Source organism: Chironomus tepperi, unplaced genomic scaffold (assembly GCF_022539635.2).
Source record: "Chironomus tepperi strain 1889 unplaced genomic scaffold, CSIRO-AGI_Ctep_v1 contig_199, whole genome shotgun sequence".
Classification (NCBI taxonomy): Eukaryota; Metazoa; Arthropoda; class Insecta; order Diptera; family Chironomidae; genus Chironomus; species Chironomus tepperi.
In genome coordinates, this window is record NW_027226321.1 from 113,872 (window position 1) to 130,378 (window position 16,507).

Below are 16,507 nucleotides of genomic sequence, written 5' to 3' on the forward strand. Positions count from 1 at the left end.
GCTTTAAATGTCAATAATTCTACGTGTACTTTTAACCTTCTTCAATTTTTTTCTTAGTGAGAACTTTTGTTTTAGCTTATTTAAATGATGCGCTTATTTGATTCAACTTTGGTTGTTCATTTTACGATTCTCAACATTAAAGTAGAATCCCATATTAAAGATTCAGACGTTGAAAATTATAGGGGACGATTGACGTGTTATATAGCTCTCAAAAATACAGAAAGTGCTAAAATAGCAAGACAAAAAAAATATATAAACTTGAATCTCTGTCACACCTTTATTTTAAACTTAAAAAAATTATTCGCATCCTTTTGTTGGCTCGTAAATCAAGTATCTGTATTTCTATCGGATACCCTTTTGTCTCACACCTCTCCTATTATTTTATCTTCTTCTTCCATTTTTCGCTCTCTATAATTTTTCCATTTTTTTTTAACTCAGTACAATAAAGTGATCGTAGCGCATATAGTCACTGGAAGGAAACTTTTTAATTAATTATACATTTTTTTTTCTTCTCACTTTTCCTTTCCTTTCCCTTTTTTTTAACCATTTCTATATATACTATTGAGTCGTGAGATATATATATACACATATACACACATACGAAGTTGAAATAATAAATTCGGCCATTATTATAACAGTATTCTTAATGTATGAGCTTTAAATGTCAATAATTCTACGTGTACTTTTACCTTCTTCCCTTTTTTTCTTAGATGAGAACTTTTTGTTTTCTAGTTTAAATGATGCGCTTATTTGATTCACTTTGGGTTTATTGGTTGTGTTGGCGGGGTAGAGTAGGATTTAGTTTCTATTGAAGCATTTAAAAATCAGGAAGAGCAAGAATGTCTATGGTCGAAGTTAGGCAACAGACCAGGATATCGGCATTGGCATAGAAAGTTACCAATATTTAAATGGTTTGCAAAAATGCTCAAAACATTCCCGAGAATACACAAAAAATGCTAAAACTATGGTTCGGCCGAGAACAGCCAGGCTTCGATTTCGTGAATTTTAGATGCGCATGTCTGCAATTTTAGACAATTTTCGTTAAAAAAGTTAAGGCAAGTCAATATCCAGTCGATGTCTAACTCTAACGAATCTATGTCTAGTCAGTATCAAACCAATTTACCAGATAGCGATAAGAAGTAATGAAGTGTTGGGTATAATAACACATGCAGCTGATAATCAGGCTTTACAGTGCCTGGCATCAATACCTGGCTCATTGCATCAAGTAGCATTGCATTATATTGTTAATAGAACCAGAGCTCAGAGTTGACCTCTATTTTAGATGAAAAATTTAATTGACTTGGAACCAACTTGGAACTCTGGTAAGAATTAAAGGTAGGAAAGACAGAAGTATAGAAGGGATAGAAGAAATAGGGGGACAATGGAATAGGAAAAGCAGTAAGTTTATCATAGTTTAGTTTGTGTTTCAAGAAAGCAGCAAAAAAGCGGCATTGGTCAAGTAGTGAGTCGTTTTTTTATGTACCAAGTAGTCCTATGGACAGAAATGAAAATGCTTCGTGGAACTTTTAGGGCCCACTAAAACTTTTTATTAACATCAAATTGATGTCTATTTCCTCTTGTATCCATATGAATGCCAAATTTAGCCGAATTTCGATGTCAATAGAAGAGCTTTAGTGGATCCTTAAATGCCATTGACGGAACCATCTTCATTCTCATAAAACTGACGTCTAAAATAAAATCGTGTATTTCCTATATAAATAAGATACATTTCTTCAATTTGATATCTACAGGTGGCTAACTGATTGACGAATTACCTGAGTCATTGAATCTTTCAATAATTCTATTGTTCATCCTAATTGCTGATCGGAAACAAATGCGCTTCAATAGATTGATCATAAAAATGAACAAACGACAGTTGTTTACTAGTTCCATTCTTCGTCCTATAAAGAAAAGAAAAGAAAATCCTTTTATTCTCCTTCATTGCTCGATTTCTCTTTTATATTTCCGATTTCAATTCCTTTTCCTTTATTTGCTTTCGGTGTGTATAATATCTAGATATATATATATATAGAACTCTAATATGACCCAATAAAAAATAAAGTATAATGTGGAGAGGTTTTTAAGCATGCGGTATACAATTTTTTTTAAACCATTACCATATATAGCAATTGTACAATATTTCCTTGTCAGATCCAGTAAACTGCAAAGAAATAAAATAGAAATTTTTTTTATACTTAATTTAGCTATCAAGAATTTTCCCCCTTAAGTGCATTTTTATGGCTTTTTTTAAAATGAAATGAAAAATTCTTTGCATCTTGAAAATAAATTGGATAATTTTTTTTATATATCCTTTAAATTTTTCTATATCCTCCTCTGTTTAAAAATTTAAAAAAATGAATTTTATATTAACAACAATTTTAAATAATTTATGCGAAATAATATCGATTGAATGAAGGTTTCTCAAGGCATTTTAGAATTTTATAAAATTTTTTTGTGATGAGGTTGATGAAGCCTGAATTTTGCAAGTGCGAGAGTAAGTGAAAATCTATTTTTTAAGGGTCATTCACGCCATTCAATATTTTGATCCACTATGGAGCCCGACTGATTTATTTGCCTCCAATGACCACTTCTGGCCATACCATAAATGAAACAATCTTCTACTTAGAGCATTTAAGGATGTTAAATATCAAAATGGCTGCCATGTGAATGTCACATCAAGGTGACTTCCATTTGGTGATGATTAAAGATATTTTGCGGAGCCTTACAATTCCGTGGTGGAGCTTAAAAGATCCGTGATGAACCCTTAAAAGCTTCATAACGTTGCCTTCATCATTTGTGTCACTTAGGCTCACTACAAAAAAAAATCCTTCAACCCTTTTTATCCCTAAAAAACGAACATAATAAGTGAACGTCCCCAAATAAGACGATTTTACAATTTGGGCATTGTTAAAGTTACAAACGAATAATAAGTAACTTTACTAGACAATTTATGTCATCTTTGTTCATATTAAGTACCTTTAAAGACGTTTTCGGCTTCTAGATTTGGATTCTCAAGTATCTAATATAACTCTTTATTGTCCCTATAGACCATGAAATACTCAACCAGAATTTTAAGAATCTATTCAGTTTTTTAAGAACAATTTAAGACTCTAAAGAACTCTTAACAACTCTTAAAATCTATAAGGTCAATTTCATTTTAGTGGATTATTCTCAAAATTGGATCATCTACTTCAGTTTTTCAAGGATATCTCGAGAGTCTAAAGATGATTCAAAAACATGATTTTTAATCTTTGTAGAATAAGTTGACATAACTTGAATTGTCTCATATTTGAACATTTTGTTTCTATGTTATTGATGAAAGTTCTCGAGAACGAGATCAAGACTTCTCGGTTCTCAATTTCAAGAATTGACAAGACTCAGAAGTTGATAAACTTTTCATGAATTCTCATTCTCGACCTTGATCTCGATCCAGAAAATTCTATCAAACCGAGACTTCGAGAAACACAAATTTATGAAGAATAATCAGCAATAATTGAAGCTAATCTACTAAATTAGACTATAAATCAATCAACTTTCATGAATTCTAAGAAAGTGCAAATAGATCGTTTTTAAATACTAATTGGTCTTTCTCTAACAGAAAGCTTTTTAAGGCACTACTTTCTGTAGCTTATTGAGGAAATTTTCACGTCTTTACACTTTTATAACCGAAAATCAGTAACATATTAGCTCTTAAAATGCTTGAGACATTTCCAAGAAGCTGCTAACTAAAATCGACCGATAAAGTTCCTACAAAGTCAATTGAAACAGAACTTTCAGTTCCAAACTTATCGTCAACAGCTCACATTGCAAATTCAAATGTCAAACTTTAAAATAATCCCCAATTCACCCCAAAAAAAATTATAAGCTTGCCAAATTAAAGTTTTTAAAATTGGCCCCAACAAAAACGGCAACGACTTGCAATACTATACGTCTGTCTAAATACTTTTTGACAAAAAAGCTCATGTCAAACTTTTTGTAAAATTGCTAAAAGTGCAATGAGAAACTTTTTCATTCATTCGAGGAACTAAAGAAAAACTAAAAAAAACTGCATTAAAAGACAAAAAAACCAACAAAAAAATATAAACTTGATTCCTTTATTTAAAGAACATGAATGATAGAAAAATAAGCTCGATACCATGATATTAAAAATTGGCAATTTTCCATTTATTTAATATTAATCCATCCTATTGCATGAATAAAAAATTGATTCCGCTTTACCCATTCTCTCTCTCTCACTCACTCTCTCTATTATAGTATAAATCTTTCTCACTTATATGATGATTCAGTATTCAGTGTTGTTAATTTGGTATTTGACTAGGTCAGACGATATTTGGGCATGAAGTAATTTATACATTTAAAAGTGAAATTTTATTGGAACCATCCCGAGTGGACAAAAATACGTTAGAACTAGCCATCAAATATTTATAACGTATTTTTGCCTACTCGAGCATACTAATTTAATGGGACCAATTTATGACTGATTTACCTAAGCATATAGAGAATCGAACAATCAGTTATTAAATAAGGCGAGAAAGGAAACACATATCCCTTTTATTTGGCTATCTCATTAAGGTTACAATACCGATGTTGCAAAAAAATTAATACCGATATTGGAATCCCTGTAAGCTATTGACCCTAAAACTCATAAATACTCAGAGGACAAGACAATGGAGCTTAGGTTACCACAAAAGGCTTTCCATTTGATTCCGTTAACTGACTCTGCCACCTAGATTGTACAAATTGTCTGCCCTTAGTTTAAACTGACAATCATTAATCACTGTTCTGTGTTATGTAGCTTTTGGAGTTCCCGGTAATCCTTTCCCTTAAGGATTCAAACCAAGTATGAAGTAGCAAACTTTCCAATACAGAATCAGATTCGATAAAATGGTTTGCAATTACTAATTTTCAGATTTTTCACGCCTTGTATGCATTATGCATTATGTGTCTCCTGAGTGAACAACTTGATAAAATGGCTTAATGAAAGTTCCCAGGCTGAGAAACTAGGCGGTATCGGCGGTATTTATATGAAATACCGCGGTATTTGGCGGTATTTCGCGGTATTTTGCGGTATTTCGCGGTATTTGGTTGTATGGTTTTTTCTAAGGTTTTATCTTTTTAATATGGGAAAACCGAGATGAAAAATAGTATTTTCCGGTAGTTTTTCACTCTTGTAAAAGAAAATCTATACGAAAATAGTCATTTCCGAGAGTTTTTAACCCTAATATTGGAAAATTGAAGCGAAATTTAGCTTTTTTGAGGAATTTCCATCATAATATTGCAAAATTGAGCGAAACTTTGGCAATTACAAATGTTTATCACCTTAATATTGGAAAATTGTGGTCAAACTTGGTTTTTCCAAGAGTTTTTGATCATAATTTAGGAAAATTGAGGTAAAACTTAGCTTTTCTGAGAGTTTTTGACCATATTTTGGGAAAATTGAGACAAAATTTGACATTTCCAATTGTTTTTCACCTTAATATAGGAAAATTGATGCAAAATTTAGCTTTTCCGAGAGTTTTTGATCATAATTTAGGAAAATTGAGGTAAAACTTAGCTTTTAGTTTTTGACCATATTTTGGGAAAATTGAGACAAAATTCGGCTTTTCCGGCAGATTTTTACCCAAAATTAAGATATGTGATCAAAAATTCGACTTTTCCGAGGTTTATTCACAAGGGATTGAGATTATTAATGTGAAATTTGATTTTTTTCGAAAATGAAAATTGAATTTTCACTATTTTCACAATTTTCTATTTGAGTTTTTGAGTCCTAAATAATAGGCGGTATTTCGCGGTATTTATATGGAATACCGCGGTATTTAGCGGTATTTTGCGGTATTTTGCGGTATTTGTATGGATACCGCGGTACTACCGCGGAGTTTCTCAGCCTGGGAAAGTTCCGTAAAATTTGTCAAATGGTCGGTCGTAGATCTAGCTCCTAAATAGACGTTATGTCAAGTTTTATAGTCGGAACCTCACACAAAAAGCAAAATTCGGTTAATCACTGATCTGGTGCCAGATATGATTTGAATCCAGAATCATGCCGGAGTCACGTCGTCTTGGTACTGGTATCTATTAATACATTTGATCCTAACCATACCCAAACATCCATGTTAGCAACACTGATATACAAGAATATATTCCAGAATATAATAAAATTCAGTTGTTTATCTTCTCTTTATGTAGCGGCACTTTTTGTGCTGCAAAAATTGATAAAAACTAATTAAAATTTTTATTTATATTTTTACTAACAAAAAGTTTTCATTATTTTCTCTCACAAAAACCACCAAAAAAAACAATTGCTTTCCAAATCCATCGATTCCAAAAAAATGTAAAGGCAATCGACGTACCGCAAGTGTTCGTTCAGTAGGTTACAGTGACCTATTCGTATTGAGCAAGAAGGACATGTGGGATGTATTAAAAGAATATCCAGCAGCACGAGTGCGACTCGAGGCAATTGCTGTAAAGCGATTAGAAAAATATAAGAAGGCACCGCTTGAAAAAGGTGAGTAAAAGTTTATTTTATGTATCTGGTCCCTTTCTATGCTATTCTCCAAAAAAATGAATCTACTCCTATAACCCAATTTCTGAGAAAAAAAATATTACAATAACAATAACATCAACAGCAGCAAGAATAAAAAAAAAATTACACTTCCATAAAGTTACGGACAAACTTTTATTTGCCTTGACTAAGTTTTTTTTTTCTTTTTGTGCTTGTTGGATGCGAAAAAATATCAAAATTTTAAGAAACACTTTTACTCCTTTCAATTTCTTTCTTTTCTTTTCTCCTTTGTGGGGTCTGTTCACTTGTTATGTAACGTGAGGAATTGACTTATTGAGATACCCCCACCCCTTTCTTTAAAGCAGTGGTGGATAACCTGTGTGTTGCGGCACACCAATGTGCTTTAATGTTCTCTATTATGCACTATAGTGCCCTAATGTGTCCTAATGTGCCCTAATGTGCCCTAAAGTACCCTAATGTGCCCTATAGTGCCCTAATGTGCCCTAATGTCCAAATTTCAAGGGTCAGACACTCCAATGTGTAGTATTGTACTTACTTTACTTACTGTACGTTACTGTACGCTACTGTACGTTACTGTACGTTACTGGACGTTACTGCAAGGGTCAGACACTCCAGTGGTACAGTACTGTACTTACTGTACTTACTGTACTTTTCATACAAGTACAGTAAGTACAGTAGGTACAGTACAATACTTACTGTACTTTCATACAAGTACAGTAAGTATTGTAAGTATTGTACTGTACTTACTGTACTTTCATATAAGTACAGTAAATATTTTACTGTACTTACTGTACTTATATGGAAAATCTTATAAGGATTATTTTGTTAAATTCTCTTGTGAAATATATTAAATTAATGTTAAAAATCTTAAAATTGTAATTTTTCACCTTAGTTTTTTTATAATAATGTAAAAATAACTACTACAAATCCGAATTCCGGCTAATTATTCTTATTTTTGCCTCAATTTTCTTTTTGAAATGAAAAATCTCTCGGAAAAGCCAAATTTGGCTTGGATTGTCTTAGTAGGGATGAAAAATCACTCGGGAAAGCCGAATTTGGTCTCGATTTCCATATTTGGAATGGAAAATTAGTCGGAAAAGCCAAATTTGGCTTCGATTTTCATATTTAGGTTGAAAAATCATTCAGAAAAGTCGAATTTGGTCTCGATTTCCATATTTGGGATGAAAAATTAGTCGGAAAAGCCAAATTTGGTTTCGATTTTCATGTTTAGGTTGAAAAATCTTTCAGAAAAGCCGAATTTGGCATTGATTTTCTTATTTGGGATGAAAAATCACTCGGAAAAGCCGAATTTTGCTTTGATTTTCATATTTAGGTTAAAAAGTCTTTCAAGAAAACCAAATTTTGTCTCAATTGGATGAAATTGATGTATGAAATTTTTGAAAATGTAAATTTGAACATCAGTTTTCTTATTTAAAGGTGAAAAACTTTGAAAAACAATATTTTCTATTAAATTTCCTTTAAAAATAGTGAAATTTAATAATTTCTATCACTTTTTCATTTTAAAAATGATAATACAAGTATTGTAAGTACAGTACAATACTTACTGTACTTTTCATACAAGTACAGTAAGTACAGTAGGTACAGTACTGTACTTACTGTACTTTCCATACAAGTACAGTAGGTATTGTAAGTATTGTACTGTACTTACTGTACTTTCATATAAATTCAACAAGTACAGTAAGTACAGTACTGTACTTTTGGAGTGTCTGACCCTTGACTTACTGTTCTTACTGTACTATCCTAAGTACTGTACTTTAGGAGTGTCTGATCCTTGACTAATGTGAAAAATGACTGGAAAAGCCATGAATTATATGAAATACCCGGTTTATGTTGAGGCTTATCATCAAGGTATTCCACAAATGATAAAAGGTTGTCCACAACTGCTCTAAAGGAAGACTCTCGAATCCCCTCAAATTTTGCATTTTTGACACCCCCCTCTGACCCCCCTTCTAAGTACGTTACCTAACATCTGAACAGCCCCCAATTTACACATTCTCCTCTCATTTTTGTGCTGAACTATGAAAAAAATTATATAAAAACTTTCCTCTCATGCTCGTTTCTGTCATGCCCGTTTGTTTAAGGACTATGGTGAATATTTTTTGTATTCTTTGTTATTTGTTTGGGATGTCCTCCAGGGTGTGCCAATAGAGAATTAATATTTCATCATTTTTAAAAGGAGGGAAAACATAAAAGTTTTATTTGAAAATGTATTAAGGTATGCAATTGGTTGTGTTAAGGACTGAATTTATAATGAGATAAATGCTTGAAACTATTGAGTGAGTTTTAAAAACTAATGAAATTGGATATCATGATGAATTATTAAGATATGAAGGTTTGGTGAATAAGTGAACACCCTCATTCGGTATAGCTGTCTCTAGTCTAACTGACTACTTACTTTGCTGGACGTAAAGATCAATTGTGAACCATGAACCACCTTAGACGTCTTATAAAGTTGGCTCTATTGCTGTCTTCCATCTGCAAATTACCGATACTAAATGCCCTGTTTAATCTATGAACAGCTTATTTTGGGCCTTCCTCGCGTTCTTTCGTCACTTGTCTTATGATGCATATTATGCGCAGCTATGATAACCTTGTCCCTCGTGTCACTCTCCTGAATAGCAAAAGTCGATTTGTTGATCCAAAATCCAGCACCAGACTGGCGTGACTCTGACATAATTCCGGAATCAAACCTATTATGGCCAACCTATCCACTATACTGACTTTACCAGTCTAACCTATCAAGTTAGAGTCAAGTCGATCTGGAGCCTCATTCTTGATCGATTAATCGATTTGTGCTATTCGGGTGAACTGTTCGGCATTATTTTAAATGATTTAATCTTACTTGCTTACGATATTGGCCGTATACTTCATTTGCAATCCATGGCCTCTCTTAGTTGAGGCTTTAAACTGTCTTCTGTGAAATTGAGAGTCTTGCTGACCTAGGGATCGTATTTAATGTATTTTTCACACCCAGCGCCTGTTTGAGAATGTTGAAGAATGTCCATAAATCATACATTAGCCAGAAAGTGAGTTAGAGTAGTTTTCTTGGATACAGACTATACTTTGGTTTCTCTAAGGCACCCCAAAGACACCAGCCGAAGAAAATACCTCAAAAATTTCAATTTTAAAAATCCAAAATTCTTTACAAATGACATACTAAATAATAATCATTCCGACAATAATACCTGGCACTAAAACTCAATTACCTAATCATTAAAATTCAAACCACTTAAAACTTTGTCCTACTTTCAAATGCAATATAATCCTGTTGGCAAACTCTAGAGATTATCCATTCTAATGGTTTGTGGGTCTCTTGAGAATTTTCCAGAACATTTCCCTTCTTTTTTTTTATTTTTGCTGAAACAGAGTAATTTAAGTTATTTTCTTGTTATGGTTTTCTGTAGCTTTTTTAATGGATGTAAATGAATTTATAATATTTTCACATCATTTTGGGGATTATTGCTTAGTTTTTTGTTGAGAATTTAAAAGGGATTAATAAAATAAATTTATTGATTTGGGATTTTTTGTAAGTTATTTGCACATCCTTTATGGGGTTGGTTATAAATGATGTCCATCAGAAGAATATTAGACAATTTTAAGTCCATGTCATAGTGGTGGAGCAATTTCTTTTTTTATTCTATTGAGAATAATCCCTAACAGAAATGAACATGAACATACTAATCGCATAGCTTAGTATGCTCAATTTTGTGAGCCTCATAATGAGCATGTTCCTAGTTTGTTCCGAAATTCGATCAATGTAGTCCAATTTTTATAATTTATGACAGTTTTATTAGCATCTATTAGTATCTCTGAAAGGTACACGACGCAGAAATGGCCAAAAAACTTTCAACAGGATATCGTGATTCTGAACCTTTGCCAGATTCGATGAAATCCGGTCTCTGATTAAAGTCAAGTCTCCTTATGATCAGGTTTTTGACCAATTCTATGCCCTGTGCTTTCCAGGACCCCTTAAACCAGTGGTAGGCAATCTGTTTAGTGAGTTGGCACTTCCCTTCCCTATTAATACATTGAGTATAAAGATCTTCTCTATTCACAAGCACTCAAAAAGAGAGCACTAAAATCACTAGATAAAGCACGAGCCAACACATAGATTGTCCATCACTGACATAAACCATGGCTACCAAATTCACTGACTAAATTCATCTGTCTATTAAGCATTCTCGAAATTTGTCAAAACTGAGACTTCCAAGAATTCCTTTGTAGTCTCGATCTCGATTTCGGTTTCGGTTTCAGTCTCGGCCTCAATCTTGATCTCGATTTCGGTCATATTCTCGGCATGGAAAATCCATCAAGACTAAAACTCTTCGAAACCCTACTGATTTGCTTTCTGGTGTACCCCAGTGTACCCTATTCATATTTTTGTAGACTAGACATCATTTGTGTTCACTCATTTTTGCCTACTTGACACTTTTTACTTTGAAACTTTAACTGAAAGACTATAAACTATCTTAATATATTGCAGTCTCGAGCATCATGCAGATCCCTAACTAAGTAAATCAAAATTACTGTAATTTAATATTATTTATTATAATTTCGAATCTATGCACTTATATCTAATGTTCCTCTTATATTTCTCTATTTCCTGACCTTAAACTCAAACAACTGTGCACATACACAAGTTCCACTCAATGTTCAATGTAAATACAGCATGAATTTTTCTTTTATTGTTATCTGATTTATATAATTTGTTCGACTTTATTTCCGTTCCTTAAATGTTTTGCTTGTTTGTGTCTCAAGAGACCATACCTTTGTACATGCACAACGAGAAACTTTTTTCCCGATCCTTAGTTTCTCTTTTTTTGGCTGTTTTCTTGTTGAAATAAAGTTATTCGTCCCGAAAAAAATTACATGACAGACAACAAATAAAACAATCCTTTTCCAAAACTAAAGTAGCACACGACAAGAATAATTTTCTTGTTCCATTCAATCCCTGAGTAAAGTCCCTAACAAAAAAAATACAAAAAAGTTCGGAGAAAATTGAAAAGAATAAAAATTTCGCTATCTTTTATCAAATATTCGTAATATAATTTAATTAAGTTGCTATGGGTCGCTGCCAATCGACTCCAGGTCTCGTGGAATCAAAGGATCGTACGACTGTTGAGGAAATGTGGATATCACCGCAACCGCTACCTTCTGTGGCACCATCATATGTTACACAACAAACGTGAGTATTATTTAATTATTTTAGTTGTTGGGTGTTGAATTTTTAATTTTAGCGCGTTTTTCTCAATTGGAAGGGATTTTAGGTAAGCGGTGAAAATGGCATCAGCGGTCTAAATGGTAGAGCATTGGCCTTACGTGCCAAAGGTCCTGGGTTCAATCCTTTTCTATTTCACCGTTCAAATTTCGAAGCTCAGTTTGGGTGTTTGGTGGAGTTTTGAGGTCTTTGGGATATAATTTGTTTCCAATGCTAGGTATTCAAAGATATACTAGTATTTGGATGACTTTTCTTACCAAATCTTCCATACACGAATTTTAACTAGGTAAATTGCAGGATAATTATATATATAATGATGGTTGTGGATATTGTGGGGTAGCAGCAAATAAGCAGCAGTGGCGTAGAAGTTAGAGTGTCGCCCTACCGATCCTAATGACCCGGGTTCAATCCCAGGAAGAGTTTAGTTGAATCTGGATACTTTTTTCGGTTAGTGATGTACCCTGGGTCATCCAATGTACAGAGTTGAGAATATATCGTCCCTGTTTTCATTGTAGGCGTTATAATCATTATCAGGTTAATTTAGAATCTTTACATCTTTGTGACATAACCTCAAAAAAATATCTCATGTAGAAAAACGCGCTCAAATTAATTTATTATGTCCATTTCGACACCAACATACCCTTTTTTTCTATTTCCAACTGTCACTAATTAATTAATTTCACATTCTCGTTTCTTTTCTCTCTGCCAACCCATACCCGAAACATACAATTGTAGTAATTTACATTATAGTCCGAAATCACATCGACGTGAAAGCAATGCGAATACGGAGAGAACGAGAATAACTGATTCACCGGGCTCTATGAGTCCATCTGTACATAGTTCCGAAGAACGTCCAAGAAGTAGAATTACGTCACATTCATCACGCCTTCATTCGCAGCCATGTCGAAATGGTAAGTGTTGATAATTGAAATGTGTAGTCAAATTTTTAGAGTCTCACTTACTGTTTCGGATGGAACTAAGGTTTAATTTTGTGAATTTGAATAATTAATTTCATCTTGTTCGGGCTCATACGGAGGAGGCTCTGCAATTAACATTGAATTTTTAAACAAATTGTTAATTAAGATTGCAATTTCTTTTGAATTATTGTTGATGAGGATATACATAGTGATATGATTATTAAGGTACAATGGTAATTGCGGTGATATAGAGAAAATTAAATTATGTTTGAGGATAATTAATGAATTTTGAGGTTGATTTTTCATGTAAATTTGGGGAATTGATTAAAGGGCTCTTGAACATTGTGGATTCAAGCTCATACAGAAGGGGTTGCAGAATGCTAGCTTACTTCCTAACCATCTGGTTACTAAGAATTTAATCGGGTATATTTAAATGTAGGGCTGGAAGTAGACATGGATATAATTCGATTCGACCTCGAGCTGTAATATACCAGAGTCAAGATGCTTCCTTAGTAAAGCGGAGATAAAGATAAAATGTGTCATTACCTCCCTTAGATGCAGAGCTCGAAGTCGATATGGTTGAAGTCGACACGACTCGACTCGAATGTACTCGACTTCAAGTCGACTCGTTTTTCCTGATCGACTAGAGTCGACTCGACTTCACTTCGAGCTCTGCTTTGATGGCATCTAAATCTAGATATTAAATGAATTAAAAGAAAAATTTTCATCTAATTGTGAGCTAAAGTGGCCTTCTTGCTTCAGTATGTAATTAATGCACATTATGCAGCTTTTAATTGATGTCCGATTGTGACTCTGTGACTGAATGGTTTACTCATTCGGTACTTAATCATTGTAACACCGAACTAGTCATCATGGGTTCGAAACTCAGCATGAGAAATTTCAAATCTGTCATTTTTTGAATCATCATACTGGCCACTGGCTCACAGCATATTCTATGTATCCAAAATGTTCCATAAGTATTACATTGATATTCCTCAAGAACGTTAATGTAAAACATATGGTACAATTTAGTTACATAGATCCTTTTGTAGGCTACAGACATTAATGTCGTTAAAAGAGGGATATGACAGATTACCAACTTAACCTGTAGATCTAAACTTGAGCAGGAATTAATGAATTGTCTCATTAATTGTTCCTAGGATTGCAATGTCTACAAATTGCAGCTATGAAACATACCCTAAAAGGTACACGACGTAAAAACGTCTGAAAATAGTGTTTGCATGCAACCATGACTACATGACTATTGTGCGACAGGATTTTGCCGAATATGACTCAAAATGATAGTCACTAAAGCATGATGCACTATTTTCTGAATTTTTCATGTCATGTGCCTATAGGGTCAAGGTCTTATCAATTGTTGTATACCATATACATTAAATAAATTAAATACCTCAAGTATACGCATTCACATTAGTTTCAAGAGCCCTTTTTTTCCTCCTAAAGATGAATTTATTCACAAAGTTTCCAACCTGGCCGTCGTTGACATAACTTTATTAAATTTATAGGAACCAAAAAAAAAAAAACTTTTAATGTTTTCCTTACTTATTCGATTTAAAATATTTACCCATAAAATTTATTCAATAAACTTTAAACATTAATTTCCTTTCGACTCTTTTTTTTACCCTCCAAAAAAAAAAAATATCCTTAACCCAAAAAAAAAAATTATATCCAATAAAAAAAAAATAAATAATTTTTGTAGTTGGTTCCCTAACACATCTGGAATCAGGCGCAACACCACTGCTTGGTTCACACGAAGCTTTAGAAGACGAGATAAAGCGATTACGTTCCCGTCTCCATACGGTTGAGTCAGAAAATATATCATTAAGTACGAAACTAACACAACAGCAATGGGAAGTTGAGCATCGATTAGCGGAAATTGAAATGCAAATTTGCGGTGCATCATCGCGCGGTTCTGTATCAAGTCAAGAGAATGAGCAAGAAGACACGGAACGTAATCGTGAAAGTATCATATAACACTCTGGAGACCAGCACCATATGTCCGTCAACAGTAAACATTTAGCCGCCTTAGTTTATGTACGATGTATGACATAAGATGAAACACAAAAAATGTTTAAAACAAAATGGAAAAATTCTCTCTTTCTATCTCTCTCTCTCTCACTCACTATACTGTATCTGTCTCTCAACACACAACATTCCACGACACTTAATTTTGCAAAAAAATATACACACGCTTAGATGGAGATAAAGAAAAACTTTTTAAATTTGTCACATTCCGCGGGTAAAATTCAAATAGACATTTTTTTAGATACACACACATACACAGACCCTAGCAGGCAATGAGCATGCTTTCAAGAGCAGAAGAAGCTATGAGCAACGCTTATATACATGCTCGCCTAGTCCCGAGTGATATAAATGAAGAATGCTGCACTTTAGAGCTTTTAAAGCTACACTAAACCTCTTTTACAAGTAACAAATGGAAGCAACCTCAGTTTGGCAGCCATTCGGACGCCATATGGACGCCATGTGGACCCAATTTGGACGCTATGTGGACCTCCATATGGACGCCATGTGGACCTCCATATGGACGCCATGTGGACATCCCATTTGGATGCCATGTGGACCTCATATGGGACGCCATGTGGACCTCCATATGGACGCCATGTGGACATCCCATTTGGATGCCATGTGGACCTCATATGGACGCCATGTGGAGCCCATATGGACTCCATATGGACGCCATGTGGACCCCTTATGGACCCCATATGAACGCCATGTGGACCCTCATATGGACGCCATGTGGACCCAATACAGACGCCATGTGGACTCCATGTGGATCCCATATGGGACGCAATGTGGACGTCATATGGGATGCCATGTGGACGTCATATAAATGCCATACGGACCCATTATGGACGCGATTTGACGATTTGGCATAATTAAAAGAGGTTTAATGGTGCCTTAAAAGCTCCATGGTGGATGCTTATTCATTAACGTCGCTCATCCAGTACATCAACCTCTCGACAGCATCCTCATTGCCTGTTAGAAAGATAAACACAAAAGATACACATTAACTTGTAAATTAAAAATGATGAAAAAAAAATTGTTGAATAACTAAGAAAAATTAGACAAAAAAAAAAAACGAATTAAACCCCATAAAAATGGATGTGAGAAAAATAATGTATGAGAAATGTGAAGGAACAAGTTTTAATGAAGAAAGAAATTTCAATTATATTCGAAAAGAATAAAAAAGATGTGAGTTCTTGATGATGCAAGTTATGAAGGTTGTCAGTGACTAGAGCGCATTTTTTGGGGGGGACGTGATTTTGTGAGTTTTTTTGGTTGTGGGGCTGATTGGAAGGAAGGGATGCAGTGTAAAAAGAGAATAATGTAGCCCTAGAGTGTCTTAGCCCTGGCGTGGGTCGAATTGAGTGAAATCTCCTTAATGGTGACATATAGGAAGGCAGGAAGAGGACGATCCCTTAATTATAGGTTAATGATCACAAAGAAGCTGCATCAGAGCTCTAAAAGCTCCAAAATGAATTTTTCACTCGGAATTGCTTTCAAATTTTAAAAAAGTCAAGCTTCAAAAAATCTAAAATTCCAATTTTTGCTCAAATATTTCCAGCATAAATTCTCAACACCAGGGCAACAAAACATTCTCAATCTGTTGACAATTTCCATCAACCATCAACTTTTGTTTGACAAAACTTGTGTTCATTAAAAATAAAATGAGCCAGAAAACCGCATTTTTGAATTAAAAAACTTTGTTTTTAAAACAAGTGCAGAATTACAAATTTTTTTTTGTGTGCTGGAAAAGAAAGGAAACGAGAATGACAAAAAGTGAATATC

General features: G+C 33.8%; 1 protein-coding gene across 1 annotated transcript in view; it reads left to right on the forward strand.

Annotated features, from left to right (window-relative positions):
* Positions 1–14,926, forward strand: part of LOC139090055 (cyclic nucleotide-gated channel alpha-3) — a 108,408-nt gene extending 93,482 nt beyond the window's left edge. The window contains exons 7-10 of the mRNA XM_070639743.1: positions 6,335–6,502; positions 11,600–11,726; positions 12,495–12,670; positions 14,397–14,926. Of these exons, the coding sequence (XP_070495844.1) occupies positions 6,335–6,502; positions 11,600–11,726; positions 12,495–12,670; positions 14,397–14,671 (746 nt within the window). The 3' untranslated portion in view covers positions 14,672–14,926. The remainder of the gene's footprint in view (positions 1–6,334; positions 6,503–11,599; positions 11,727–12,494; positions 12,671–14,396) is intronic.
* Positions 14,927–16,507: the final 1,581 nt, after the last annotated feature.